The sequence below is a fragment of the Anas platyrhynchos genome, chromosome 1, assembly GCF_047663525.1.
Source record: "Anas platyrhynchos isolate ZD024472 breed Pekin duck chromosome 1, IASCAAS_PekinDuck_T2T, whole genome shotgun sequence".
In the NCBI taxonomy this organism is placed as follows: Eukaryota; Metazoa; Chordata; class Aves; order Anseriformes; family Anatidae; genus Anas; species Anas platyrhynchos.
This window is the reverse complement of record NC_092587.1, coordinates 163,368,382-163,395,714: the sequence shown is the minus strand read 5'-3', so window position 1 is coordinate 163,395,714 and position 27,333 is coordinate 163,368,382. Positions and strand designations below refer to the sequence as shown.

Below are 27,333 nucleotides of genomic sequence, written 5' to 3'. Positions count from 1 at the left end.
ATGTGGTTATTCAGACCTCTTCGATAATGGTGTTAAAGAGTAAAATGTATATATGTGATCTCTCTTCCTGACCTCTCAGTCTCTGTCCTCAGGTCAAGGCCAATGTGGCTGTCGCCTTGACTTCTAACAGAAAGATGTGATGTTTGGGTCACTGCCTTTTGACAACAGTTGATTTACTAGTAAGGTACGTTCTGTGTATTTAGTCCAAATATTGTACCTTCTTGCTTTTACTGTGATGGTGCAGTTTTCTTCCATCAGCTAGAGTGAATATGTTCCATGCACCGTGTTTGTTTTGTGTTTGTTTTTTGTGTGTGTGTGTGTGTGTTTTGTTTGTTTGTTCGTTTGGGTTTGGTTGTTTTTGCTTTTGTTGTTTTGTCAGTGATCAAAAATTGTTTTGATACTGTGCTTTCTCTATGAAGAAAAAATTGGTTTACTAATCTCAGCCAGGTATCATCAGTAAGTTTACCGAGCACTTAGACCTTACAGATCACAGATCACGTCACCTTGAGTTAACAATGGGCTTGTTCCACTCATTTGTTCTGTATCTTATTTTGGGTTTTCTTGTAGGATTTAAACATCTCCTCTTCTATATAACATTCAGACTACCTGGGGCACAAACACTAGGTTCTGTAAGAAGCTTTGCAACTGTGTAGAGATTCTTGGTTCAAGAGGCAAAGCTAATTGGAGGTCTTAGTCACACAATTTCCACTTACTTTAATTGGCACTGTTAGGCCAAAACTTTCCCATACCTTTGACTAACTCAACCTTTGTTATTATGCAAATCATAAATCCATCTGTATGTCTTCTGGCAAACTGGTGCAGAGGAAGCACAGCTAATTTAATTTGTTAATCCCCACCCCTAAAGCACAAACATCTATCACCTGAGCTGGTTAGGCAGCTGTTAGTTTTGTGCTCTTTCAAGCTGCTGTATTTGAGAAACAGACAATATATCAGTAAATGAAGTCTGGATATGTTTTGTCTGCTAACACTGCATGAATAAACAAATATGTACAAATTTACCCCATATATTTTTCTCTTAACTTAATCTTTCTATGCTTGTAAAGTTTGAATTTCGTAGCAGCCTATTACCCCATCTTACATTTAGATTTCTTGATTTATTTTTTCTGTCATGTTTTACATAGTCTGAGAGCATCACATGTTTAAGGTTCTAATTTGCATTAAGATTCACAGTAATTTTCTTTAGAAAGGACTGAGTATATTCACAATGCTTTGGCACAGCAAGCCTCCTGGCTCGATGCATCCAGACCAGGATGCGGTCAGAGATGCTTCTGCCAGGACATACCAGGCACCAGGCTGCCCAGGTGGCAATGCTGTTGAGTCACTCTCTCAAGGCCAAGAATCGTGTTTCTCTGCTGAAATACTCCTCTTCTTGTTCAAACCACCAGTGCTATAAACTGAACGGTTTGAATTTGCACCAAAAGAGGAAAGGAGCATGCTGTAGGCACTTGTCTCTGTCAGCATTTTTGCTGACACCCCAAAGAGCTTCCAGGCTACAGGCAGGGCTCAGGCTCATGTATGTGAATGATTGATGAGCGAGGACTCTAACAGGGACAGATGAATGGGCTCACAAAGCAGTGTTAATACACCACGGGTGGAGAAGCAGTAGGCAGCTTGACTTGCCAAGCGAGGATGATCCTGGTTCACAGTATCAGAAGACAAAGTATGAACAGGTTGTAATGCCATGCTGTGTGCCAAGTGCTCTGACTAATGGGAAAAATCAGTTTTCTTTAGAATCTAGCACAAAGAAGAGTTGTTCCAAAAGCCAGAAAGCAAATCTTTCCTCGTGAAATTCACATGCAAATGTAAATACAGAAGTTGACATTTTGGCCTCTCTCAGCTCAGTTCCCTGTGGTTTCAGACAGGATTTCACCCAGCGTGCAAGACTGCATGCATCGTATGTGTGCCTTTTCATATACATTTATTTCATCTAAGCATTTCTGACAGGAAGATGTGAAAATTCAAATTTCCCAAACACTACACTGTTTTTTCTTCAAAACTTCTGCATTGTCGTTAGAGAAAATCACCATCACTTTTATGGTTTCTGGCAACCTCTGCAACTAAGTTGTTAAAGCACAAACTCTAATCAAACTTCTTTAATAAAGTCTCATCTAGAGCTCCAGTTCATCAGACCTACCTCACAAAACCCCAGTGTGGTTTCTTTAGCACTGACTTTGTAGTAATCCTAAAGCTCCCCTTCACTAGTCATAACTTGACCTTGTTAATCTTGATGAACAGTGTCTTTTGCTAGCTCCATCTCCATGAAGCTTTAGAATAATCAGTAGTCATTATTAGTATGTGCCAAGGACGTACTGTTGTAGCACAAGGAATTCTGTGGTAGTTTCTATTATCACCTTAAAATAATAACTGTGTAGGCACATTTCTGGTAGTGTTTATCAAAGGCAAGGCTTCTAAGACTAAAGCTGATCATTTCAGCTGTAGATGACAGGTGATATAGAAAACAAATATAAATGCAAGCATACTCATTCCTAAGTCATGTGTTACAATGTTTTTCATCCTGATTTTCCTTTTTGTTATTCTCTTATCACTCTTGCTGGCAATTTTCCATCATACCTTAAGGACAGTATTGTTAATCTGAAGCCTTAATTGGGTAAGATGCTGACTACCTACTGTTTCACTACATTGCTAACAAAACTCCTTCCATTACACTAGCCAAAGATAACAGCATCAAAGCATGTGACTAAGCTGTAAAACAGAGAGGGCAAGATGGTTTATTTTCTTTTTGAAACTGTGACAGCAAAGTAATTCTGGCTTATTTTATTCCTTGATGTTTTGAGAAGTGTACAGTTACTATTACAGCAAAAATTTTATTATTATTTTTGTATTCAATTTACTTTTGCAGAAAACGTAATTTTATGGTAAATACCAACTTTTACCGCCCAAAATGTGGTTCCTCTGATGAAAGTGAGACCCATGTCCCTGGGAGCAGTAGGTGGCAGTGCTGTCTGCTCTCAGTTTTTAAGGTCCTACAGTATCATCACTGAAAGGAGCCATTTCGTGAAGCAGGTTTAATAGCTCAGGTTCCTGTAGGCAGAGGCACTTTTGCATACAGATAGTGCCAACTCATCAGGGTGCTGGGAACTTATCTTCCAAATTCTGAATAGCATCATTCTCTTGTGTGAAATTCCTCCCAGTTAGACATCTGGTGTTTGCTTCAGCATATGTAGTGAGGAGTATAGGTGTGTAGGTATGTAGCAAAGAGCAAAAGTGACTCTTCATAACTTGTATTTTTAACCCAAGATTGATCTAGCTAATGAACTGTGTATCTTTACCGATGCTATTGGCATCCATCTCTGGCTTAGCCCTTATGGCTGATCAATTGTCATTTATTTCTAGAGCTTAAAAAAAATGTTACCACTTTTGTAAAGGTATAAACTTGTACTGTGAATTGTTCCAGAATCACAGAATCACAGAATTGTCTAGGTTGGAAGAGACCTCAAGATCATTGAGTCCAACCTCTGAACTAACACTAAAAAGTCCTCCACTAAACCATATCGCTAAGTTCAACATCTAAACATCTTTTAAAGACCTCCAGGGATGGTGACTCCAACACTTCTCTGGGCAGCCCATTCCAATGCCTCACAACCCTCTCAGTAAAGAAGTTCTTCCTAATATCCAACCTAAAACACCCCTGGTGCAGCTTTAGCCCATTCCCCCTCGTCCTGTCAACAGGCACGTGGGAGAACAGGCCAACCCCCACCTCTCTACAGCCTCCTTTAATGTACCTGTAGAGAGCGATAAGGTCGCCACTGAGCCTCCTTTTCTCCAGGCTGAACAAACCCAGCTCCCTCAGCCGGGAGCTCGTAAGACTTGTTCTCCAGACCCCTCACCAGCTTCATTGCCCTTCTCTGGGCTCTCTCGAGCACCTCCATGTCCTTCTTGTAGTGAAGGGCCCAAAACTGAACACAGTACTCGAGGTGTGGCCTCACCAGAGCCGAGTACAGGGGGACGATCACTTCCCTAGCCCTGCTGGCCACACTAATTCTTATACAAGCCAGGATGCTGTTGGCCTTCTTGGCCTCCTGAGCACACTGCTGGCTCATATTCAGCCGACTATCAACCAATATTCCCAGGTCCTTCTCCGCCAGGCAGCTTTCCAACCACTCATCTCCCAGCCTGTAGCTCTGCTTGGAGTTATTGCACCCCAGGTGCAGGACCCGGCACTTGGCCTTGTTGAACTTCATGCAGTTGACCTCAGCCCATCGGTGCAGCCTATCCAGATCCTCCTGCAGAGCCTTCCTACCCTCGAGCAGATCGACACACACACCTAACTTGGTGTCATCTGCGAACTTACTGAGGGTGCACTCAATGTCCTTGTCCAGATCATCGATGAAGATATTAAAGAAGACCGTCCCCAGTACCGAGCCCTGGGGTATGCCACTAGTGACCGGCCTCCAACTGGATTTGACTCCATTCACCACAACTCTTTGGGTCCGGCTATCCAGCTAGTTTCTAACCCAACGAAGCGTACGCCAGTCCAAGCCATGAGCAGACAGTTTCTTGAGGAGAATGCTGTGGGAAACGGTGTCAAAAGCCTTGCTGAAGTCAAGGTAGACCAGATCCACAGCCTTTCCCTCAAACACCAAGCACGTCGCTTTGTCATAGAAGGAGATCAGGTTCATCAAGCAGGACTTGCCTTTCATAAACCCATGCTGACTGGGTCTGATCACCTGGTTGCCCTGTAAGTGCTGCGTGATTACACTCAAGGTAATCTGCTCCATGAGCTTCCCTGGCACTGAGGTCAAACTGACAGGCCTATAGTTTCCCGGGTCTGCCCTCCGGCCCTTCTTGTAGATGGGCATCACTTTTGCTAGCCACCAGTTGACTGGGACCTCCCCCAATAGCCAGGGCTGTTGATAAATGATGGTAATCACCTGGCTAATTAGCAACCACCTTTTTTTCAGTTCTTTTCCCAGCAGCAAATACAGCAGCAATGTCATGGACAGGAGCAAAGACAGTGAATTCAATAACACTAGTGTCATGAAAATAAAGAAAATCCCTATCCCTTGAAAAGAAACACCAGTCGAACTGGAGGCTCTTGGAAATTCCACCTAAGATTCATTTTCAAATTTATTCCTGTAAGGGTGTGTGATGAAGTAAATTTTTTCAGAAGTTTGAATGAGAAGTGGTATTTTGGTAAATCAGCAGAGGAAGTTGTTCCTTCAATAAGGGCAGGCAGAAGTGGGAGAAGAAAATGAAGAGCTTGTACTGACCTGAGGGTCAGTGTCAAGACAGAGAGGGGAGAGTACTCAGACATGATCCTGCTTCAAACGCACAAAGTAGATGGACCACATCTGGAGCTGCAGACCCCTTTACAGGGCTTTCTGTTGGCATTTTATTCTTTCCTGTTCCATGTATCAGTTGTTCCTGCTCTTCCCACTGAATTAACCCTGTGCTAGAAATATGCCTCTTGTCAGTTAGGCAATCACATCCATGTATTGCTGCTGAATCAGGATCATGGCTTTAAAGTATGTGACTCACAACGAAACCTCAGAGAAAAAAAATGGAAGCCCAACAGGGAGATATGTGGGAGAGTCCCTTATCATGTAGAGGAACAGACTATGTTATGATGTATGTGCAAACTGCAGCATTCTCGCGTGCAAACAGAAAGAAGTTGCTAATGTTAAGGGGCAGAATAGGGGCTAAGGGAAAAAATAATTGATGGTACATGTCACAAGAGGTTGTCAGCACAGCCTTATGACTAGTTAGTTCACAGAGGCAGTGAAGTCTTTTGAAGTTTCCTATCCCTCTCTAATCAGTCCCATTAGAACAAGTAGATCTGAGCTTCAAAGGTAGCAGGGCTTGTCAAAGAAGAAAGCTGCCTGCTCCTCAGACCGTGGATGGCAGCTTCATGTCCCAGAGTGGGATTTCCCACATAAGGCTGCACAGCATCGGCATGGTGGGCATGATTACACAGCAAGTTCTGCACTCAGATTTCTTTGAAGGGCTTACACGTACTCCCTAAGTTATTATTGATCCTGTCCATTTGACAAGACTTTCAAAGACTTGAAAAGATGCTCAGTAGAGCATACTTCTTAGGTTGATCCCTCACCTGTAAAGTCTAGATGAGTCCACAGACTCATTTGAACTGTTTTCTCTAGTTCTTTAGTTATATATATATATACAAATGAAAGTAGTTGTCATCTTTTCTTATCAAAAGCCTGTAAATTGTTGTTATTATATTATTCCTACAAGGCTTTTCCCAGAACTTCCCTACATTAAAGGGATAAGAGACTTTTGTGCAGGAGAGATGTGGTGTTTAATTTTGTCCACCTCACTAGACAACATTATTAATAATGGCATTTATTGACTATGGGGAAACAGAAAGTTAAGTGATTTTCAGTATTTTGCCAAAGCTGACCCATTGTTTCTGCAACCTGTCATTTGTAGAATTTTGTTTTTGCAAAAAAAAAAAAAAAGTGAATATTGTATGTTTCTTCGCTTCATTTTTAACTCCAGCTTTATACTTCTGCAATTTAAATATAAACATCTCTTATATTTCAACAACAAAAAAAAAAAAACAGTGCTCAGTTAATGAAATTGTATATCTCAGTATACAACTTTCCCAGTTAGTTAGTTAGCTTCCCAGTTAGTTTCCCAGTTAGTTCCTATTTCCAGTATTTGCAACAGAATTTCCAGCATGGTTGAGCAACGACTTGTGAGTGTTGAAATCCCCTTGCAGTCATAACCATAAGCCTGGGAATCATCTCTAAGTATGATTTATTTTCGTGGTCTATTTGGAGACCGGCTATGCTAATCCAGGAAGGTTTTCAGAATTCAAAGCAGACTGTAGGTAGTGTGTCTGTATACAGTGTATACACAGATGTTTCTCTGGACTTCACCAAAATATTAATCAAATGGCACTATTAGAATCTGCCCCCGTACTTGTTAAAAACATTTTTCCATGTAGTATTAAGTTGAGTTAGAGGTCGGTTTAGGCAGGATGGGTGAACTTGGTAAATCATGAATCTCAAGAGGTCGTCTTCCAGCCCAGCTCTGCACACAGGCAAGAAACCTTGGACTAATCCTGGCAGACACCAGTGCAATGCACTGGTAATGACTCCAATGAAAGAACTTCAATGATATTCTTATATAGGCTATTTAATGTTTGAGTACCTGATACCTTTCCTGTTATAAAGTTTTTTGTTGTTTTTTGTTTGGTTGGTGTTTGTTTTTTTTTCATATTTTTCATATCTTTAATAAATATTTGGTAGATTTCTTTTCTGTATTCTCAGTGGATACAGCAATGTTGCTCAACATCCTCTTTGTAAAACATACAGATTATGTTTCTGCATCATGCACCCTATTATGTTGCACTTTTTCATTAAAGCTAAATCAGTCAGAAGGTTAGCTGCTGCCAGAATCACCCCACATTTCTCCACACTCAGCTAGCCCTTGTGTGATTGTGATGGACCAGTTCAGAGAACAAAGTGGAGAACTTTCGGGTCTTTTGCAAAATGAATTTTCTGCTGACTTAGTTCACTGAATTAACCTCCCAGGAGAGGCATCATACAAGTGCAAGTGGTTGGACTGGCTTAGCTGTAATGTGAAACCACGCTACTTCTCTCTTCTAGCCTAAATAAACATCCTCACGCTTCCTTCACAGGCCATTTTTTCAAAGCTTGTTACCATTCGGTATCCTCCCTGTGTATCTTTTTTCATATGGTGCATTTAACATAAATTCTGTGCTCCAACAAATGTTTAAAATTCATGATTCAGTTATCAGTGAACAATTAACCAGGAAGGTTAACAAGATTTGTGGTTGCTCATATGCTCCTCTGCCTGTTTTTCTACACCTAATTTGTGCATGTCATTACTGTGACTTTGCCTACCTGTATAATAATTGCACTCACAAGGTAGATGGATAAACACAAGTATGTCATCCTGTGCCATGCTTTTTCAGTTTAAGGACAGTCATTCTGATCTGCACCCTCCCCTATGCTGTCACTGCTCATGTGGTCATCTCATGTGGCCATGTTCAATTCTAACTTAGGACATTCCAGCAGAACCTCAGTCAAGTATTTCTCTAGGTGGAGAACATTCTTTCCCATAATATCCCTTCAGTTTTGCTGTGTGTATGCACTGAGATATACTGAGAGTAGGTACACAACAGATTCACACTTGGTCTTCCATGTAATCTGAACTCTGGGGTTTAATGGCTTCATGCAAGTTGTTTATTTGTTTGTTTTGGTTTGTAGCAATCTATAGGAAAAAGATGTTAAGATTTGCTGTATTCTGTCTTTTAGATATTTATAAATACTTTATTTTTCCCAGTATGTGTTCAATCCTGATTCATATTCATTTAATTCTCTCAACACAATCCAGAGCCTCGAAGAATTTGTTTTTACTTTTCAAGCCATCACCATCTGAAGTGGTATAGTCAACTGAGAAGTTTTTGCTATAATAGTTGCTCTCTCTTATCACTGCAAGAATGTAGCACATGTGAAGCCTGAGGGTGCAGAAACAGCAACCTTAAGGCAACAAGGGTCCCAAATATATCTGGTCTGTTAAATCCCACTACTTGTTTTAATAATTTCGAGGTGGGAGTCTGTGCTAGGTTGTCTGCTGTGGATGACACCCACACGGTAGAGAAGTCTGTGCCCGTAATGACTCCTTCCTTGTCTTTTTAGCTGAACTCATATGCCACTGTAGCCTGGGAAACCTGTGAGTTACTCTGTCCTGTGCAACCAGATTCTGCCTGGGCTGAGCCAGCTTGTTCTCCAAGAGAAGCCCAGTGCATCTCAACCCATATCCCCACCACACTCTTGCAGTTTTCCAAGTACCACACCGCCTTTGCAGAGCCACAGTGCCTTGCTGTTGTAATGCTAATGGAGCAGGCTGCAAAGCAGTCTTTTCATCTCTGTGGGATCCTCTTCTGGCAGCATAAAGGGGGGGCCAGCTGAAGCCCATAGATCAGCTCTGGTGAACATGAAGAAGAAATTTACCGCAGGGGGATCAGCTGTTTCAACAAGTCATACTGGGCAAAAACCTTGTGCTGCCCAGATGAGGTCAGTGCTGACAGAGCAGCCAGCTGCAAGTGACACAGTGAAGAAGTTCAGAAATGCCACTTCTGAAGGAAAGAAAGCATTGCTGGGCTTTCCCGTCCTCCCTGTGAAGTCTCTCATGTGGCTTTCAGAGGACAAAACAGCAGAGGCCTATGGGCAGGCCCTGAATTTTAGGATCAGAGAAGATGTGGGAAAAGGGGACCTTCATGCCTGAGCTCACTGCTGCAGGCTGCCGGGTGACGTGATGACACTGCAGAAGGAACCCCGCTTAGCTCTCTATGCTGCTCACCTCTTCGTGTATGAATGTAGTGAATTTTCAAAGCCCATCTTGCCATATCCTTACAGTGACTTCTTGGGGTCTGACCATATCTTTGTCGCAGCCCAGAAGCAGATTCTCCAACTCAGTTTTCTCCTTCAGGCCTGTGCCTTTTTTCTCAAACACCCTGAAGCACCAGGCCCTCCATCTGAAGCACTCACCCTAAGGGAGATTATTTAGGCTGATGACTTGTGGAACAAGGCAGAGAAGGCCTTTCCCAATGCCACCTCCAGTCCTGATTGCTAGCCCTACCATGATCTCATTCCACAATGATTTACATGCAGTCTGACCACAGATCACCAACATCAGGGTGGCATCCACTCCTAGGGCATAAACTAGAGAGGACTTTTTTTTTATAAAGATTTGGGGATTGATATCTTGCTCTGGTGTTAGGTGAGAGCTCCTGCTATCTGTCCTATGGCAGTAGGATTTGAGGGAGGAAGGAAGAAAAGATAACTTCTCCAGGTAAAAAAGGGATATAATACCAGACAGTAAATGCCACAGCATGCTGAGGGTAGGCCACAGACCCATCGACATCTTTCACTTTGAGTCAGTAAGCATGCTTATCGTACCACTGACTCCTGTATCTATCTGGAAGCATCAAGTGAAATAAGCATATAGCAAATGTAGCTGGGAAATAATTGCTGGTCTCAATTGCCAGTTCCATTTTCCAAGGTGGTGTTTAAATCAGCTGACAATTCTTTATGGCCTTGCCACTGAAAGGAGAATGAGAGGAATGAAAGGAGAGGTGAGGTGCATGATGCAAAATTGCAAACTTTGGAGCAGCTATCCTAACAAGCACCAGCTAGAAAAGGTTTCTGTGCCTACGTGAAAAGACTGTGTAAAGAAATGCCTGAGAGTGGTCTGATCCTCAGTTTGGGATTTTTTTTTTTTTCTTAGCCACATCTCAAGAGCAGTCATCAACATGGTCAGTTCCCATGCTGGGGGTTCCCATCAAGCCCCCAAGAGAAGTCTCTAGTCAACTTCTTACTGTGTCTGAAATAGACAGGCAGCATTTCTGACCAGAAATGATGGCACAGACAGAATTAAGTCAGGAGCAGAGGACGAGCAACACAAAGGTCATCTGCCCTTGGTCTGCACACATGGCCAAGCAAGCAGAGGGAGACGGCTCCAGCAGAGCCTGGCTCCAATGGAGGAAGGAGTATTGCCACCACTGCCAAGCATCTCCTGCTCCAGATGTGCCAGGCAGCTGGGCACAGTCCCAAGATTTTGAACTGTTCCCTACTGACCAGAGGATCAGGAAGAAGCAAATGCCACCAGCAAAGAAAGGGGGATAGACAAAAAGCCATATAACCCTGGATCAGGGAGACGCTCAGAGCAGCCAGCCTGGCTCATGTGAGCACATTGCAAGGGCCAGCAGCAGTGCAGTGACCACAATCCCCATGTGAACTGCAGTGGAGGGTGTGGACCTAAGTGCTGTGCTGAAATAAGTACTCACTCAGGCTCAACTGCAAATACTGTCTGGGGAAACTGGATACTCCTCCACCAACAGCTCAGCAGACACTGCCCTGTACCAGCTCCATATAAAACACTAAGAGACCTGGGGTCTCTTTCATCCCCTTATTCCTTTCCATGCCCCACAAAGATTTGCTCTTCCAGCATCCTAAGGGACAGGATATGTTTTATTTATAGTCACATAGCTTTTCTTCCCTCTCCTCCCCCAGACAAGCATCCACTTTCCCTGATTTTTACTGGATATGCTTCCCAGATTTTCAGGGAGCAGAAAAGTATGGGGAAATATGCCTGGGCCTTGTTAGCACAGGGGGAAACAAGGCAGTGCAGGGCTGTGCTGTGCTCGGAAGATGGAGAGTCCAGCTGCTTAGGGTAGTAGGGCAAGACACCACGAAGCAGAGGGGGAAAAACAACTTCTCAGCATCAGCCACCTCGTTCCTCCTAACAAGCCCACCTTTCAGCAGCAGCAGCAGCTGTAGCAGACGAACATAGAAGTACAAGACAGGGATGAGTGGATCAGGTTTAAAAATAAAAAAATACAGCTTTATCTTTTCATTTACAGGCAACTTAGGCAGCAGGATGCCTCCTAAAAGTTGCCACCCAAGGAAGCTGCCTGCTTTTCTTTTACTGTAAAAAAAAAAAAAAACAGCCTTGCATTGTTCCTGCCCTGTGTGTATCCTTAGTTGAACAGTATGACTCACGTCCCACTGCGCTTGTGCTGATGTCTTAGGGTGGACCACAAAATCCCAGTATTCCTTCATTTGCGACTCAAATAGTTGAACAAAAAATATGCACCTCCTTTCTCTTCTGATTTTTCCCTCACAGTTTGATAAAATACCATAACTGAGCAAGCAAATTAAAAGGCAAAAACTACCCTAAAAGAAATCACAGACTTCCAAACAGACTTCATAACTGCTCAGTTTGATGAAGAATGGAAGCAGCCATGCTGCAGAAATGGGAAACCTAATTGTAAAAAGGCAGAATAAAGATATTTTAGTTGCTTATTTTAAAACTAAATCATGGTGCTGCCATCGTGCCATTCAGAACTGCTATCAGAGTCAATAGGATAAACTGTGGGGGTTGGTGGTGCAACTAACATTGTACATTCACAATGAATATGATGTTCAATTTTTTAATTTTTTTTTTTACTAAAAAATGCAGTGACTCAGAACAGCATATTTTTCTCCTTATGGCTAACTCCATTGCTCCTGCAACTTCCAAGGACACATGAAGAGGGACATCTTCAAATACTGTGGGGCAGGAAAAAGATAAATAAAATATTTGTTGAGCTCCACTACATCTGACACTAGGTACCTTATTATGTGTACGGTTTTAAACCCTGCTGATGCTGAAAAGTCAACACAGATGATCAAAGGTTACAAAATCACTCCTTTCATTTTGTGAAAGTAGTTATTTTCCTTGATTTTTAATGCTTCCTGCATCTGTCTTAATCTACTATTCTGAAGATGAGTAATGTGGGGGAAAAGCCGTGTCATATAAATTCTAAAAAACAAGATTCTTCAACTGCTGCTTATGTAAAAAGGACCAATTAAAACCAAATCATTAGCTTCTGTTTAAATGTTCCATTAGAAAAGTGTAATGGTATAAATGCTTTATGTATTTACAGCTCTTGTCTTCAAATATAACCTTTCTTCATTTTTTTTGCAGATATTTCTCCATTTTAGAAATGTTGGTGTAATTATGCCCATTTTCTCTTTAGAGATGAATAGACAATCACAGTTAGAAATTCTCCAGTGTGTTTTACAGTCTGAAACACGTAATACTTAATCTCACAACTAATAACCACCATGGCACGTTTTATAATTACACCGTAAATCAGAGACTGCCACATTCAATGTGTAATTTTAGGCTGTTTTGCAATATTTCTTGGCATTTTTAAAATCTTTCAGAGGTGGAAAATGCATGCTTTAATTATGTAAAACCATAAATGAGGAAAAAATCTGGTTACAGGAGTATCCTAAAAGGGACCACAAGATGCTAAAAGACAGCAAGACTCAGGTACCTTGTGGGATACCTCAGTGAGAGCACATTGCCTGAGCAGACGATGCAGTCCAGCAATTGAAACAAATAAAAAAATATATGTATATATATTTGACAGCCTTGCAGGATGAGCAGTACATAAGCAACAAGGATTCTGTGGCCTTTGCAGCATGGTTCATTGTTTAAATCCTTTCTGAGGGTTTGTATATGGGAGGCACTAAGCAGGAAGGGAGAGAGCACCTGCAGTGAAAGCTGGAGGAACAGCTCTGCCAACACAAATCATCTCCCAGTACCTGTCTCAAGTGCTTCGGCAGCTGCTGACAGGTAAATGACTGACTCCCATAAAATTCGGTGGATTTTTCACCCAAAGTCCATTTCTGTTTGAAGCAGAGTGTTTTATCATTCATTCCTTTTTACCTGTGTATGCTTTAGGTGTTATTTTAGAGCTTCCCATGCAGAAAAAAAAAAAAAAAAAAAAAAAAAAAAAAAAAAAAAAAAGCTTGTGATGGTAGCTGGGATACTTTCCTAAGGGGCTTAAAATCCCTGATCGGTAATTTAGATGCAGAGATGTTCTTATATCCCATAATTTATGTTGTAGCTTTTCGTATACTGGATCGAGATATCCACACCTTGCCCCTGGACTGCCAGCACAGAGAACGGGTGCGTTGTCACACCTGGGCCTTGCTCTGAAAGAATCAGGAAGGTCTCCTTGCTGAGCACCTTGCTATGTAGGATGCAGCAGTTTAATGCAGTGACTAATACTTTAATTGTACTACAGAGTTCTGCTGGTTATTTAATTAAAACTGCCACATCCCTGCATACATTCACACCAATTTGGCTTCTGCTAATCAAACTGAATTTTTGCTAGTCGAGTAATATCATCCCCCCAAATGACACAAATCCTGCAATGACACCTGGCTGTGTGTTCACCACTTAGTGCAGACATCATCTGATGAAGAGAGCAGTGTGTGATACAGGCTGCCACCATCAGCAGCAAAGGGAAGTTATCTCAGAGTCCATGCACACACTGCAAACCTATGTGATATCCTATACCTGGCGCTGTTATTCAGACCAGAGGCCATGCCGTATGGAAACCCTACGTCCACCTGCTACTAGCTGTGGCCACCCCATTTCCTTAGAGGTGATCAATCTGTCTTGGACAAGATCTTGTGTGGCAACACCATTCATGTTTGGTACTGCTATCTTACAACTCTTGCAAGCAAATCAACATATACAAGCTTCACTGGGCTATGTGGACTTGTCTTTAGAAGTAGCAGCTCTAATTTATGAGGGAGGAAAGAACAGTTTATTGTAGACCTGGTGTATTGACTTGTAGCAACCTTTGCCAGAATAAGGCTTGGCACTTCCAAGATTTGCTATGTGCAGTTTGAAAAAAAAAAAAAAAAAAGGAAACGAGAATGTTGTAATTCATCAGAGATTGCAGTTATCCCTGGTTGTGCAAGTATAAGAGAACTGCTATAGACTAGAAATTACCAGAACTATTATGTTTTGTGGTGCAATCATTGTCCATTGCTGTGTAGTGTTGCTGCCTTGACAGACTGGCTGGAGCAGTAGCTGCTCTTGCAGTGAAGACAGGAAGGAAGGAGGTAGGGCTGGGCAAGAAGAGGCACGGGAGAGCATAATGATAGTGGGGCAGAATTACAGCATCCCAAGATTTATGGCTGTATGGCTGTTAACGGGATCTAGATCAAGCCACCTATTCCTGGTGAGATTCTGCCCCTAACAAAATTCTCACTTCTTTACTGTACTTGAAATATATCTCAGTAGAGAAGAAAGGCCCAGGTCCTGCAATTAGAAGGTGTCTAATGATCGTTAAGAATAGCAGAGGCTCAGTAAGCAAAGCACATTGCTACCGGTCTCCCAATTTCTTGTGTTAGTGCAGCCCAGGAACAAGGTCACATCTTAAAAATTGGCTTAAAAGACAAAAAGCTTGGCCTGTGTATTTTGTCATAATTTTTTATATTTCTTTGGGACAAAAGGAGCATAATACTGAGGGCAGATACAGTTTTCAGTTGCAAACATACAGCTTGCAGGTGCGGGCACAGTTTAGCCTAAAATAACTAGAGGCAAAAGGAAGAAAAAAGCAGCTTAAAAATGTGATGTCAGCAGGAGAAAATGGGCCCTGTGGGGCACTGGTTTTCTAAAGCCCTGTTCTGTAATCAACACAGCTCATTACTGTAGCCACGCACAATGTTACAAATGGCATTTTGATGAATGCATTTTGTCTTTCCATCACGCTTGCTAGTTAACAATTTTTTCTGCCCAAATTGCTGAACCATGCACATTGTGTCAAAGAAGAGGCAAGCAGCAGATTCCCTTTGTCAGGAGTGGACAGCCTGTGCCAAACCCTCAGTCAGTCATTTTCGACCTTCTTCTATTTAGACCCCTGGAAATTCTCCCGTGGAGGTACAGGACTTTGTATAGATGCCTTCTCCCCCTGCAGTGATAACCATACTGCTTTCCGTTCCCTCTCAGGCTAAAGTGTACTCCTGACTGGAAGGTCTGTAGACCCAATTTTGTAAATCAGTCTCCCAAGTAATTTAATTTTGTGCATTTACAGCTTCACTTCCTTTTTTTTAACCAAAAAAAAAAAAAAAAAAAAAAAAAAAAAAAAAAAAGAGAGAAAAGTCACTTTCTCATAATAGCTCAGTTCAGTCCCTAAAAATACTGATGTTATTATTGCAAAGTATTGGACAATCCATACAGGAACCAAAGTCAGAGAAGGAAGTGACCGTGTGTCTGAAATTAGCCAGTGAATGGGGTGTGACAACAAATCACATTACAAAGCATATCACATGTTCTGGCTCCCATTTGAATTCACTTTCTTGACATGGGCATAAAGATAGCTGGGCCTCTGCACTTCTTTCCTGTAATTGGTGTTTCTAAATGTCAAGTGGTAATAAAATATTGTAAGCTGGCAGCTACGGCACACACCTTGTTTTGAGGCCAAATGGATTGCTGATGGAGGATGCAGTCCTACTGCACTGTGCCTTTTAGAGATGGAAAGAGTAACGAGCCTTTTTTGTTCCATTCTGACTGTGGGCTTTAGTCATTAGAGTAATAAATTAGAGAAATCAGGAGTTACGACGCTACATAGTTTTTTCATATCTTTCATCTGTTCAGCTGTATTCACAGTTCCCTCCACTGGAAATGGCAGAGGAAAGGCAAAGGGCCCCAATTGCTAACGTCAGAAAACTTCCCAGATATAATTAGTAACAAAGAGGGGTCAAGGAGATGCTCAGATTTCACTTCTGTCTCACTCTTTCCCAAAGAAGGGGGTGAAAATGAGAAATGGAATGGGCTTATAAATGATATCCCAAGGGTGAAGGAAAAAGAGGACTGAAAGAGGACTGAGGGTTTGAATATGTTTTGTTTAATATGTTATTTTATGGTGGTCAAGTGCTGTAGTAGGGTGCCCAGAGAGGTTGTGGAGACTCCATCCTCTTGGTGATACTCAAAACCCAACTGGACACAGCTTGGGGCAACATATTCTGGGTAGCCATGCTGGGGAGAGACGTTGGATTAGATGGTCTCCAAAGATCCCTTCCAACCTCAATGACTGTGAGTTTGTGGTTTTATGATTTAGATATTTTCTTCCTTTTTTTTTTTCCTGGAGGGAAGAGTGAGCTGGAAGAACACAAATAGAAAGGTAACAAATCCATTTGTCAGTCTAATAGTATTAACTTCTATTAACCTATCTAACTGCTGCCAACCTTGTCAATATGAGCGACCCCATTAGCTGGGCTGGATTTTTATGCTCTGATATCAAGGCCAAAGATAAATTTTCTGTACATCCAGGCTACCTCCAAGGTTTCCTTTGGTGTAGAAATGGAAAGGCAAGAAATAAGCACTGATGTACCTGCAGGTTCTGTTTCCCCATGGTGCCAGGATTTGACCAAAGTGCACATCTCATCCAGGAGCTATGAAAAACAGTTGGGATGTTTTATGTAGATGTAGGTTATGCATGCATGAGTGAAGAAGCTACAGAAATGCATGTGGGAAGAGGGTTAGTAGCTGTGCTGAACAGCTGCTCATGTTTAAGAGAAAGACAGGACCAAGGTTTTAAATGGAGCCTGCACATAATGCACAGTACAGAAGCATGCATGTGTTTGTAGGGCTCTGTTTTTGGAGTCCTGGGCCCTGGGCTCTTTGGCTAGATCCATGAATGGACACACTACCACATCTATCATTTAAGGCACTTGGATACCCACTGCAATTTTCAGCCTCAAGTTATGCACTCAGAGATGACATCTTGTACTGGGTTTGAGGTGGGGAGGGGACATCGCCAAGGCAGCTGACCTAAACCAGTCAAAGGGATGTTCCATACCATATGGTGTCACACACAGCAATAAAAGGTGGAAAAAGAAAGAAGAGGGAGGGGTGGGCTCTTGTGAAAACATCGGTCCTCCTCCCGAACACCAGCTATGTGCGTAGAAGCCCTGCTTCAAGGATGTGGTCAAGCATCGCTCATTTGTGGGAAGTAGAGAGTAATTTCTTTCCTCTGTGCTTCCACATGGCCTTTGCTTTGTTATTGTTGTTTGTTGTTTTTTGTTGTTGTTTGTTTTTTCCCTTTCCCCCTTTTCCTTTCCCCTTTATTTAATTCATTTAATTAATAATAATATTCCCTTAATAATTATTTTTCATTTAATTAAACTATCCTTATCTCAAACCATGAATTGTTTTTTCCCTTTCTTCTTCCCCTCATCTTCAGAACAGGGGGAGTGAGAGAGCAGTTGTGGTGGAGTTTAGCTGCCTAGCAAGGCAAAACCACCACAAATCCATAATCAGGCACAGATAAAATAGGCAGACATCTGGGTTGGAGCTGTCTGAGGAACAACGGATGCCCTCCTGTCTCTTTTTATGTGCCCATGCCCTTCCCAGATCTCACACAATACAGCTAGCCCTACTCCGCTCTCCCTCTGCTTGTGCTGCTAGATTTAATTTTGCATTTCTGAGGCAATGAATCAGTTTTTCCTGACAACTGAGAATCCCTGACAGCTCTGGAGGGAGGCTGCATGCAGAAAGGGGTCTGCTGAGCATCTCAGGTGGCTCAGGGAGAACTGCATGTCCAGGGACAGGAGAAGGGAGAAGATTCAATCTGGGACAGGACTATCCCTTTCTGTAGCAGTTAGATCCACTCAAATCAATGTTAAACTTCACCTGTAGATCCATGCTGTTCTCTGTCTGGAAGCACTCAGGGGCTGGAGAAAGCTTTACAAAATGATTTAAGGCTGGACTTAAAGGGCTGAGGCTCCTCTAAGTAGGTTTTAGGCAGTGAACACCTAAGTGCAAGACTGCGACTGAAAAGATATGCTACTTTGCTCCCTAATTCAGAACATGCCCAAACTTCAGACATATTAATTTTTAATTCTGATTTATTTAGATTTATTTCTTATCTATTCATGCTGTTCTGTGATCTGCTACATTCCTGATAGGATGGATGGGCATGGATTTCTCTACCTTGTAGTAGTTTGAGACTCCCACAGCAGTGAAAACCCTAAACTGGTGATGGGAGAAGTGCCTCCTTCCTCCAGGAAGTCATCCTTGCCTGAGATGCAGAAAGCTTGCTAGTAGTAAGGAATCTGATTTATTTGCTCTCATATAGTGATTCATGGTTTTAAAGCACTATCAAATGCCAAGAGACACTAACCCAACATATGGTCTGAAATTCTGATGGTACACAATACCCATGTCTGAACTGCATGCATTACACAGGACACAGATATAGTGAGGGGAAATAAAATATATATAATAGGACGTTTAAGTTAAAACAGCCTTTGCCACCCTGTATTCTGCTGCTGGGTTGATTTCTCTCCTGGTCAGTAAAGTACCATGGTTCCCCAATGCCAGCCTGACACACCTGGTGACTTCTTCTCTCCATGCTCCCAAATGTATGGTATTCAAATCAATTTACTAGTTTCTATGTGCTAATAAAATATCACATATATTAGTTCACTCATGACATGTGAATGTGACTGGCAAAGTCCTATCCATATCCACATGTTCCATCAGTTTAGAGTACAGTTAGTCAGAGGAAAGTTGAAAGTGAAGAAAAAGGAACATTTCCAGGCACAGGAGGAAATGGGCAGGGCAAGATGAACACCAGAACAGGCTTAATATGCCCTCCCCCACCCCAAACACACGTATATAAGTAGTGAAAGAGTGATTTCCCCAGCTCCTGAGCTATCACTCATTTGCTGCTTCTCTCTGGGACCTCACACCATCCCTCCAAGATGTTGGCAAAGGTACTGTCTTGTTTCTTTGCACTGTAAGGTGAACTTTTCTGTGTAAGCATTTGTTGTACTCTCACTGTTAATGTTCAGTGGGCGTGCATCACGCTGTGGGATATGTGATTCACCTGCTTTCAATGCCCAGTGTTACTCAAGATAGTCTTGATGCTTTAGCACAGAGCTCAGTGAGAATTTATCTGAAATAATGCAAATAATCCCTGGAGGTGTACAAGGCCAGGCTGGATGGAGCCTTGAGCAACCTGGTCTGGTGGGAGTTGTCCCTGCCCATGGCAGGGGTGTTGGAAGTAGATGACCTTTGAGGTCCCTTCCAACCCAAACCATTCTGTGATTCTGTGGTTGATTCTATATAGTTCTGGTCACCGTTGCCAGGAGAGAGAAATCCAGTCAGAAGAGTGCAAAGAAAAGCTACTAGCATAGTAGGGGTGAGCCTGTACTAAAAAGGAGAGAGCAGCACAGTTCAGTTTATTTAACTTAGCCAAACAAAGGCCAAGAGGAAATACTATCATTATGTGTGGATATGTGCAAGGGAGTAGAGGAAGGGGAAGGAGGAGAGTAAGTGGGAAGAGATGATTACCAAAGGAACCTTCTAATTGACATATTAACAGCAGCTAATTACTCCAGTCAAGAAGAAGCAGACTGAGTTTGCATAATGGGTCAGTGCTCAATGGGAAAACTAAAAAAAAAAAAAAAAAAAAAAAAGCAATATAATTCACAGATCAGCAGGAGCCAGGAACAAGGAGTCACTGCTTTTCATAGAGGTGAGACCTTGCCTTGGAGAAAAGCTGGAACTGCAGCTGAGCTGGAGTTCAGTGGGAGCTGGGAGCCTGGAGCAGTGGGTGCAAGGTAACGCTGCCAGGTCCCCTCTCCCGCTGAGCTCCAAGTTCACCAAGGCTTGTGATAATAATCCTGCTTCTCGGGGAGATTAAATCCTGCCTCCTGGAGTGCTAGTGGCTGTGTGGGCCTGAACTGCCACATTCCCACTGACTTCAGTGCAATGAAAAGGTGCTGTGGAAAGCCAGGCGCTTTGTGCTTGTGTTTCTTTATATGCATATGCTTCTGTGTGTGTATATATAATAAATAGATAAGCATTTATATAAATAAGTATATATATATATATATATGTCTTGCAAAGTCACATCACCTGCAGTACTTAGCCTCGAGGACTTCAGAAGGAAGCAGCAGAAACAGAGAACAGATAAGGGCACAAAAGAAAGTAAAACCAAAACATAAATAACCACATGGCATTTCTGGGAATAAAAAGGGGAAGAAATCAAGCCTTTGTTTTGCTGATGCAATCCGTGCCAACATGCTAAGCAGTAACCCCAGACAGAAAGAAAAAGGAAAAAAAAAAAAAAAAAAAAAAAAAAAGAAGAAGAAAGAAAAAGTTGTGTTTTTTTTGTTTTGTTTTAATAAAGGAAACATCTAATTTATTTATTTTTTCCCTCTCAGACAGTTACAGGAAACTTTGCCAATGTGATTCATGGTTTGAATGCAAACCACCTGACAGATCAAGTCATTCAGAGAAGCAAGCGAATGATTCTGGATACTCTGGGAGTGGGGCTTCTGGGGACCAGCACCGAGGTCTACCACAAAGTGAAACAGTACAGCAAAGTAAGTTTGGCATTCATGGTATACACTAAGGATTGCCTACAGGAAAAGCAAAGGGTAATATAGTCTATAAGGGGAAACTTTGTCATTGCAAAAATATTTGGGTGATGGAAAGAGGAAGGCAATGTTCTTCCCACTGGAGATGGGGAAATTTCATTGCTTGAGTTATGTTAACTCTGGATGAGCAAAGGTCTGTGTAACAGACTATGCTGAGACCCCCCCCACACACACACTGCAAGCAGAAAATAGTTTATTAAGAATCCCTTCTTTTCTTTCACCTATGAGATCTTATTAAAAGTACCAGCAAAGCAAACATTACGTGGTGCAGGACTTTCCAACATAAGGGACAGTTAAATGGATGAAAAGTTAGAATTGGGTCCACAAAATAGAACAGTCATCTGAGGTACGCTGGCCATGTTTCTCCTCCAGTCTGGCACTGCTTGTGCTAAAGAAACACTTGACCCCAAGGAGAACCCTTCCCAACACAGGATTGCATCAGTAAGGATGGGATTTAGCTCAGTGTTTTACTGCTAATGCCTGGCTAGTTGGGCTCAGGCTACAGAACACTGTGTGACAATAAGGCTCCTTGCACAGGTAGCCTCCTTTCCAAACTGTGGTGGTTATTCCTTTTTATTTAATTTCATAAAGATCCTTTGTTGCCAAAAAGATCTGCACAGCAAAAGGAGAGGAACAGAGCACAGGGGTACCAGCATCAGGAGGCCACATATCATTTGCCAGGGTCTACTAAAACATTGAAAGACATAACTTTTACCTGGAGATCTTCCCAACAAGATGACTGCCCTGAGGGAATTGCTCATGAGTGGTGAGAAGGGACACAGATGGCCAGAGGTTTTGTGGAGGTACTGAATGGCCGGGTCCATGCTGTTCGCCTGCCCCCTGTGATCTGTTTGGGTGGAAGGGACCCTTGACAAAGGTCATCAGGAAAACGAGTTTCTTTTCATACTTTCCGATAGAGAGGTATTTCTCCCATGAAAGGGAACAGTTTGGTCTCAAGAGGGTAGGATCTGATCTCAGTTACATCAGAGATACTGCGCACGTTTATCCTTGGTTTCAGGACTTTGAATTAATTGATGTCAATTTGTTCCAGATCTACAGCTCAGATATATCCAGTACCATCTGGGGCCACTTGGATTTCCGACTGCCTCCTCTGTATGCAGCTTTTGTGAATGGAGTGGCTGTAAGAGATGCTCTTTTATTTGCTCTTAAATCACACTAATTGATTCCATTCTCGCTCCAGAGAACAGCGTGCTCCTAAAATCTTAGTTTACTTTAATCTTGTGCCTGAAGCCTACTACAAAACTTCACTAGTGTCTTTCCCTAATGTGCTTCAACTTTCTTCCAATGAGACCAGGCTCAAGGTGTAATACATATCTGCATCCCTTGCCTTTAATTTGGGATTCAGGGCTGTTTTCAAAGGTCAGAACTCTACAGCTTGTTACTGCCTGGCTACAGCAACTGCATAACAAAGAGGTGCTCCAGCTCTCACTGGTATCAGCAGATTTCACTCCAGCTTGCAAAGCATAGTAACAGAAAAACATAGATACAGACATATTTATGTACACATACACACATACAATATATCTCAGAACAATTTAATCTTCAGTCATGCAGTTTGCAAAAGCCAGTTATGGATTTTGGACACATACTTTGTCAGTAACGCATGATTGGCTTCCCAGAAGTTTGTCTAAATTCAAATTTAGGCGGAAACCAGGTGAAATCAATAGATGCACCAAGAGGTGGGAGTGAACAAATTTGGCTACTATGCAAAACTAGAGAAGGTGACCATCCATAGAATTGATATATTAAGCCTGTCTAAATTCATGTGCCGACAAGACCAGAAGTCTTATCTGACACCTCATTTCCAGTGTAGAAAAAGTGGAAATGAGATACTGTAGCTCTTAGTGAAGACACCAGGAACACAGCTTACAGGGCATCAGACAGTTTTCATTATCCCACATGCAGGGCATCCTCACAGCTGGCATCAGGACTCTCAGGGCAGGAACTTGATTCCCTCTGTCTGTCAGGCAAGGCACTCCTTGCAGCCTGGCCTGGAGTTTGGCAGAGGTGCAGATGCCCAGCATTGGCGGGCAAGAGCTGAGCACTTGGGAGCACTGATGCCTTGCCAGTTGGTAAATCTCTGAAGGAAGACGTGGGCAAATGGGTGCAAGGGTTCAGATTTTGAGGCATTACTGTATTAAAAATGCTGTTCCTGATGCTCTCCGGTCTGTAGGACTTACAGAAATGCCTGAAAGCTGGGCTCTGGGTGTGGGAGAGAAAAGACATCTGTGGATACTCTTAGGCTACGCAACTTGTCCCAGTTTTAAGATCACAGAATCACAGAATCACAGAATTTCTAGGTTAGAAGAGACCTCAAGATTGTAGATTTCTCCTGAGCCCAGGAACTCCAGGCAAGCTGGCTCCTCATGCAACATGAGAATGTGCTCAAAATTCAGGCTAAAGTCTGATGTCGATTTGCTGGCTTGTGCTGGTTGCACCAGAAAAGTTATGCTGATATAACTTTGTTAGTGGTGTGGACTTGGGCTGCTATAGCTGTAGTGGGGTAAACCCTAATGCCAGCATCAGCTGCAGCACAGGGGAAGTGGTTCGCTATGTTAACATTTTGTTCTGGGGGAAGTGAAAATGCACCATTCATATAGCGGACCTAAAATTGCTGCCATAGTTATACCATAATTATATCATCTAATTAAAGCCACAAAAACCTATTGTAGAAAAGAAGAATCATTGTCAAACTGTTTTTAGACTGGTGCAACCTGAGGTAGAATTATGAATTAACCTGAGTTAGAATTATTATATATATATTTATTCTAAAGCATGATAAATGCTTTATATTGCATTTCCACTTCTCATAGAGCCATGTTGAGAGTAAAGGACTTAGAAGAAAGACCTTTTCAGTTTTGCTTTCTAAGGAAAAACTAGTTTTTTAGTCTCATTTACACCAGCTACACTATTTTCGTTCAATTTAGCCAGTCTTGCCAAGTCCGCGTTTATTGCTGATGACAAATCGAAGCTTCTCTCTCTGTTAGGTGCACTCAATGGATTTTGATGACACGTGGCATCCAGCCACACACCCCTCTGGGGCTGTGCTCCCTGCTGTGATTGCTCTCTCTGAGGCCTTTCCTCAGAAGAAAAAAATCTCAGGTCTTGACCTGCTCTTAGCTTTCAACGTGGGAATCGAGGTGCAAGGCAGGTTGCTACGCTTTTCCAACGAAGCCAGGAATATTCCAAAAAGGTATATAAAAATACTTCAGGTAAAAAGTTAAATGGAAGTGTTAATACACTTACATAGATAGCACTTAATATACAAATGGCATAGTTAATCGTATTTTCTGTTGTTGGTCCAGCAATTTTGGAAAGCTTCAAGGGAATCTTAAACATGAATATACTTGCATGACTCCTTACCATAATTGATTTCTTTTCGAGAACACTGATGAGCTTACAAGAAGGCTCTGCTGATCTCTCTATTAATTAAAATCAGCAGCAAAGTGGCAACATTTACCAGCACAGGTCAAAAGATCTCAAGAACATATATGACCTTCTCTCTGGCTCACTTGCTCTCAGCAGCCTGGAGTCATCTGTGCTGGGCTCAGAGCAGAGCCCAAGAAGACAGGGTGGGAGAAATGCCCTGGAAGTATGGGATGGACTAGATGTGTCCTTGGTAGCTCCTGTGTTTTCCTTCTACCAGTTTTGCAAACCTGGTTCAGAATAATAAAACTCGCATCCTCCAGTACATATAATTTATAGATGAGGAAAAACTGTGACTCTTTTGCCATTTTCCTGTTCAGTTTACCTTGACTTATGAGCACTTCTAACTTTCCAATTGCTTTCTGGGGAGGCCCTATTACAAGTTTTATTACTCCAGTTTAAATTTTTCATGGGGAAAACAGCAGTTTCTTCCATTAGGACCACACCTGAATTATGAATGTATGTTTCTTTACAGTACTGTCCACCTTGCAACATAGTAAAGGGAAACTGAAGCTTGTATATATAGTGACTTTGGGTGACTTTCTGAAATAGGGTAACAAAGACATTTTGTTTTCTCAGGTTTCACCCACCGACTGTGGTTGGTACAATGGGGAGTGCAGCAGCTTGTGCAAAACTGCTGGCTCTTGACCAGGCGAAATGCAAAAACGCCTTGGCTATTGCTGCCTCCTATGCAGGCGCCCCCCTGGCGAATGCAGCGACCCAAACGAAGCCCCTCCACATTGGCAATGCTGCCAAACATGGACTGGAAGCAGCGTGCTTAGCCTCACAGGACCTTCAAGGAAACAAACAGATCTTGGACATGGAGTCAGGGATGGGTGCCTTTTACACAGATTACAGCCCACAGTCTCTGCCAACCTTGCAGTCCTACGCCTGGCTGTTGGACCAGCAAGACGTGGCCATCAAGCGCTTCCCTGCTCATCTTGGAACGCACTGGGTGGCTGATGCAGCATCTTCTGCTAGGAGGAAGCTCGTGGAGAGCAGTGACCACGTGCTTCCCCTTGATAAAATTGAGAAAGTCATTGTCAAAGTCCCAGAAGTCAAGTACGTGAACAGGCCCAACCCGAACTCGGAACACGAAGCCCGTCACTCCTTCCAGTTCGTGGCCTGCTCTGCTCTGCTGGACGGCAGCATGTCGGTCCAGTCTTTTGCCAGTGAGAACATCCACCGGCCAGCCTTGCGGGAGCTTCTCTGCAAAACTCAGCTAGAGCACCCCGCCGATAACAAACCTAGCTTCGAGAGTCTTTACTGCGAAGTGACTGTCGTGCTTCGGGACGGCAACACGATTAGCGACCGCTGCGACACCTTCTACGGACACTGGAGGAAACCTCTGGAAAAGGAGGACCTGGAGAAAAAATTCCAGTCCAATGCTTCTGAAGTCCTCCCTCCAGAAGCCACAGAAGGCATTATAGAGACTGTGTACAACCTGGAAAAAGTAAAGGACTGCTCCATATTAAGTATGTTTTTATCAGGACAGTCAGCTAGAGCACTTTCAGAGAAACTGCGCTTACTTTGAACTCACAGCTAGATGCTATTCGCCAAGCAAACAAAATTCAGGAAGAGCCCTTAGTGACTCAAGCACTTTTAAATTGGACTTACTAACACAAGAGCCATTGTCAGTCCAATATTCCAGTTTTTGACTAAGTAAGTAATTTAGAAATAACATGCACGGTTCAGTCAGAGAGGCTGAAGATCTGCTGGCACAGTCTCCTTCAATTATCTTTCTATCTCCAGAGGCAGAGCACTGCCTGCGTGCTGCATAAAAGTTTCCCTAGCCTTCTGCCAAAAGAAGTCTGCACGTTCCGCTTCTGCTAAATCACTCTGTAAAGGAAATCCAAATTCTGGAGGAGTATGGGAATGCTATCTCTGTGAGAACCACCACTGTGAGAAGGACAGAAAATAAGTCTCTGAGTATTTCTGTACGTTTAGTTATAACATATCCTTGAAGAGGCCACCTGCTACATCAGAGCTTTGATGTTTGCAGTAAAATAAACACACAAAACAGAGTAGTAGCTCTTGATAGCAAAGCCTGATGTACTGCAGAGTATCAAGACCAGAACGTTCTTCATCATGCTGCTGCACAGCAAGAGGGACAACTCTACACTCCTACTCCACTCCTAGAAGCGTTATTTGCAGCCCCATCTTATGGCTGCTTAATAGTACAGGTTTATTCCTGCTGTACTCCCACTTCAATTAAAAGGTGCTGGCTCAACAGGATATTCACCCCCCACTTCACCCAATAGCAGCCACTAAGACAAGCACAAACTTTTAACAACTGTGCATTTAGGCTGTGGGAGGTTTATTCTTAGTAGGCAAGAAACAGTTTACGGTGAGAGAGGTTGTGGTAATCCTACATTTTCCAATTGCACAGATCCAAGTGCAATCCTGATAAGAGATATACTACGCTCTTGTGAAGAACTGCAAGTTTTTAATAAGAAAACTGCTTCTGCCATATTTCAAGTTTATGCTCAAGCCGTTTGCTTCAGAAGATTATCTGTTGTCTTTTTACTTTGATAACCATTCCCACTCAGTACCAATTAGTGATGCCATGTGTAGGAAATTACTGCAGACACTGCAAATCACAGGCTATGAGACATGTAGGTATCAAGACACTTCTTATGCTGCAAGCACCAAGTGACCACAGTGGCAATCTACTCACCTTGGTAACTAATTCTGGGAATCTCCAGTTCCCTTGAAACTCACCACTTCTACTTTGACAGGGCCTTGAAAGATTGTGCTTATAAGAGAGACTAACTTTTGCCCACGTTTGTAAGATCAAAGCAGGTGTTGTTAAGATGTATGAAGTGTACCTACTTTAGGGCATTGAAGTATGTAAAAAAAGAAATAAAAACACAAAATGGAGCTACTTCATTTTAGTAAAAAAATATTTTCATTTATTATACCAATAGTTGTGTATTTTCCACATGCAAGGTATTAATTCGTACTTAAGTACAAAGAACTTAAGTGCTTCATACTCTGACTCTTGTTTTATAAAGTTAATTTACCTAGGGAGTTCTAAAAATTTCTCAGAAATCCAGTAGTTCTGCTTGTTTCAAGACTTGCAGAGAAAAGTTCTTTTCCCTTTTGATTGGAAAGG

At 42.4% G+C, this 27,333-nt stretch overlaps 1 protein-coding gene across 2 annotated transcripts; it reads left to right on the top strand.

Annotated features, from left to right (window-relative positions):
• Positions 1–84: 84 nt before the first annotated feature.
• On the top strand, positions 85–27,098 carry ACOD1 (aconitate decarboxylase 1). 2 transcript variants are annotated; one of them, XM_038183327.2, is made up of 5 exons: positions 85–184; positions 20,556–20,717; positions 21,823–21,912; positions 23,780–23,985; positions 24,798–27,098. In XM_038183327.2, exons 2-5 carry the CDS (start codon positions 20,640–20,642, stop codon positions 25,750–25,752), a joined length of 1,329 nt encoding a protein of 442 aa, XP_038039255.2. In that variant the 5' UTR covers positions 85–184; positions 20,556–20,639; the 3' UTR covers positions 25,753–27,098. The 2 variants fall into 2 exon arrangements, with proteins under 2 accessions (XP_038039255.2, XP_005031858.3); XM_005031801.6 differs by lacking the exon at positions 85–184 and adding an exon at positions 18,956–19,100.
• The last annotated feature ends 235 nt before the right edge of the window (positions 27,099–27,333 follow it).

What these genes read in the sequence shown, in the direction of transcription:
- ACOD1 (XM_005031801.6), top strand. An exon ending in AAGTGAAACAGTACAGCAAA is followed by an intron (nt 20,718 to 21,822) that starts GTAAGTTTGGCA and finishes AATTTGTTCCAG; the next exon opens with ATCTACAGCTCAGATATATC. An exon ending in GCCAGGAATATTCCAAAAAG is followed by an intron (nt 23,986 to 24,797) that starts GTATATAAAAAT and finishes TTGTTTTCTCAG; the next exon opens with GTTTCACCCACCGACTGTGG.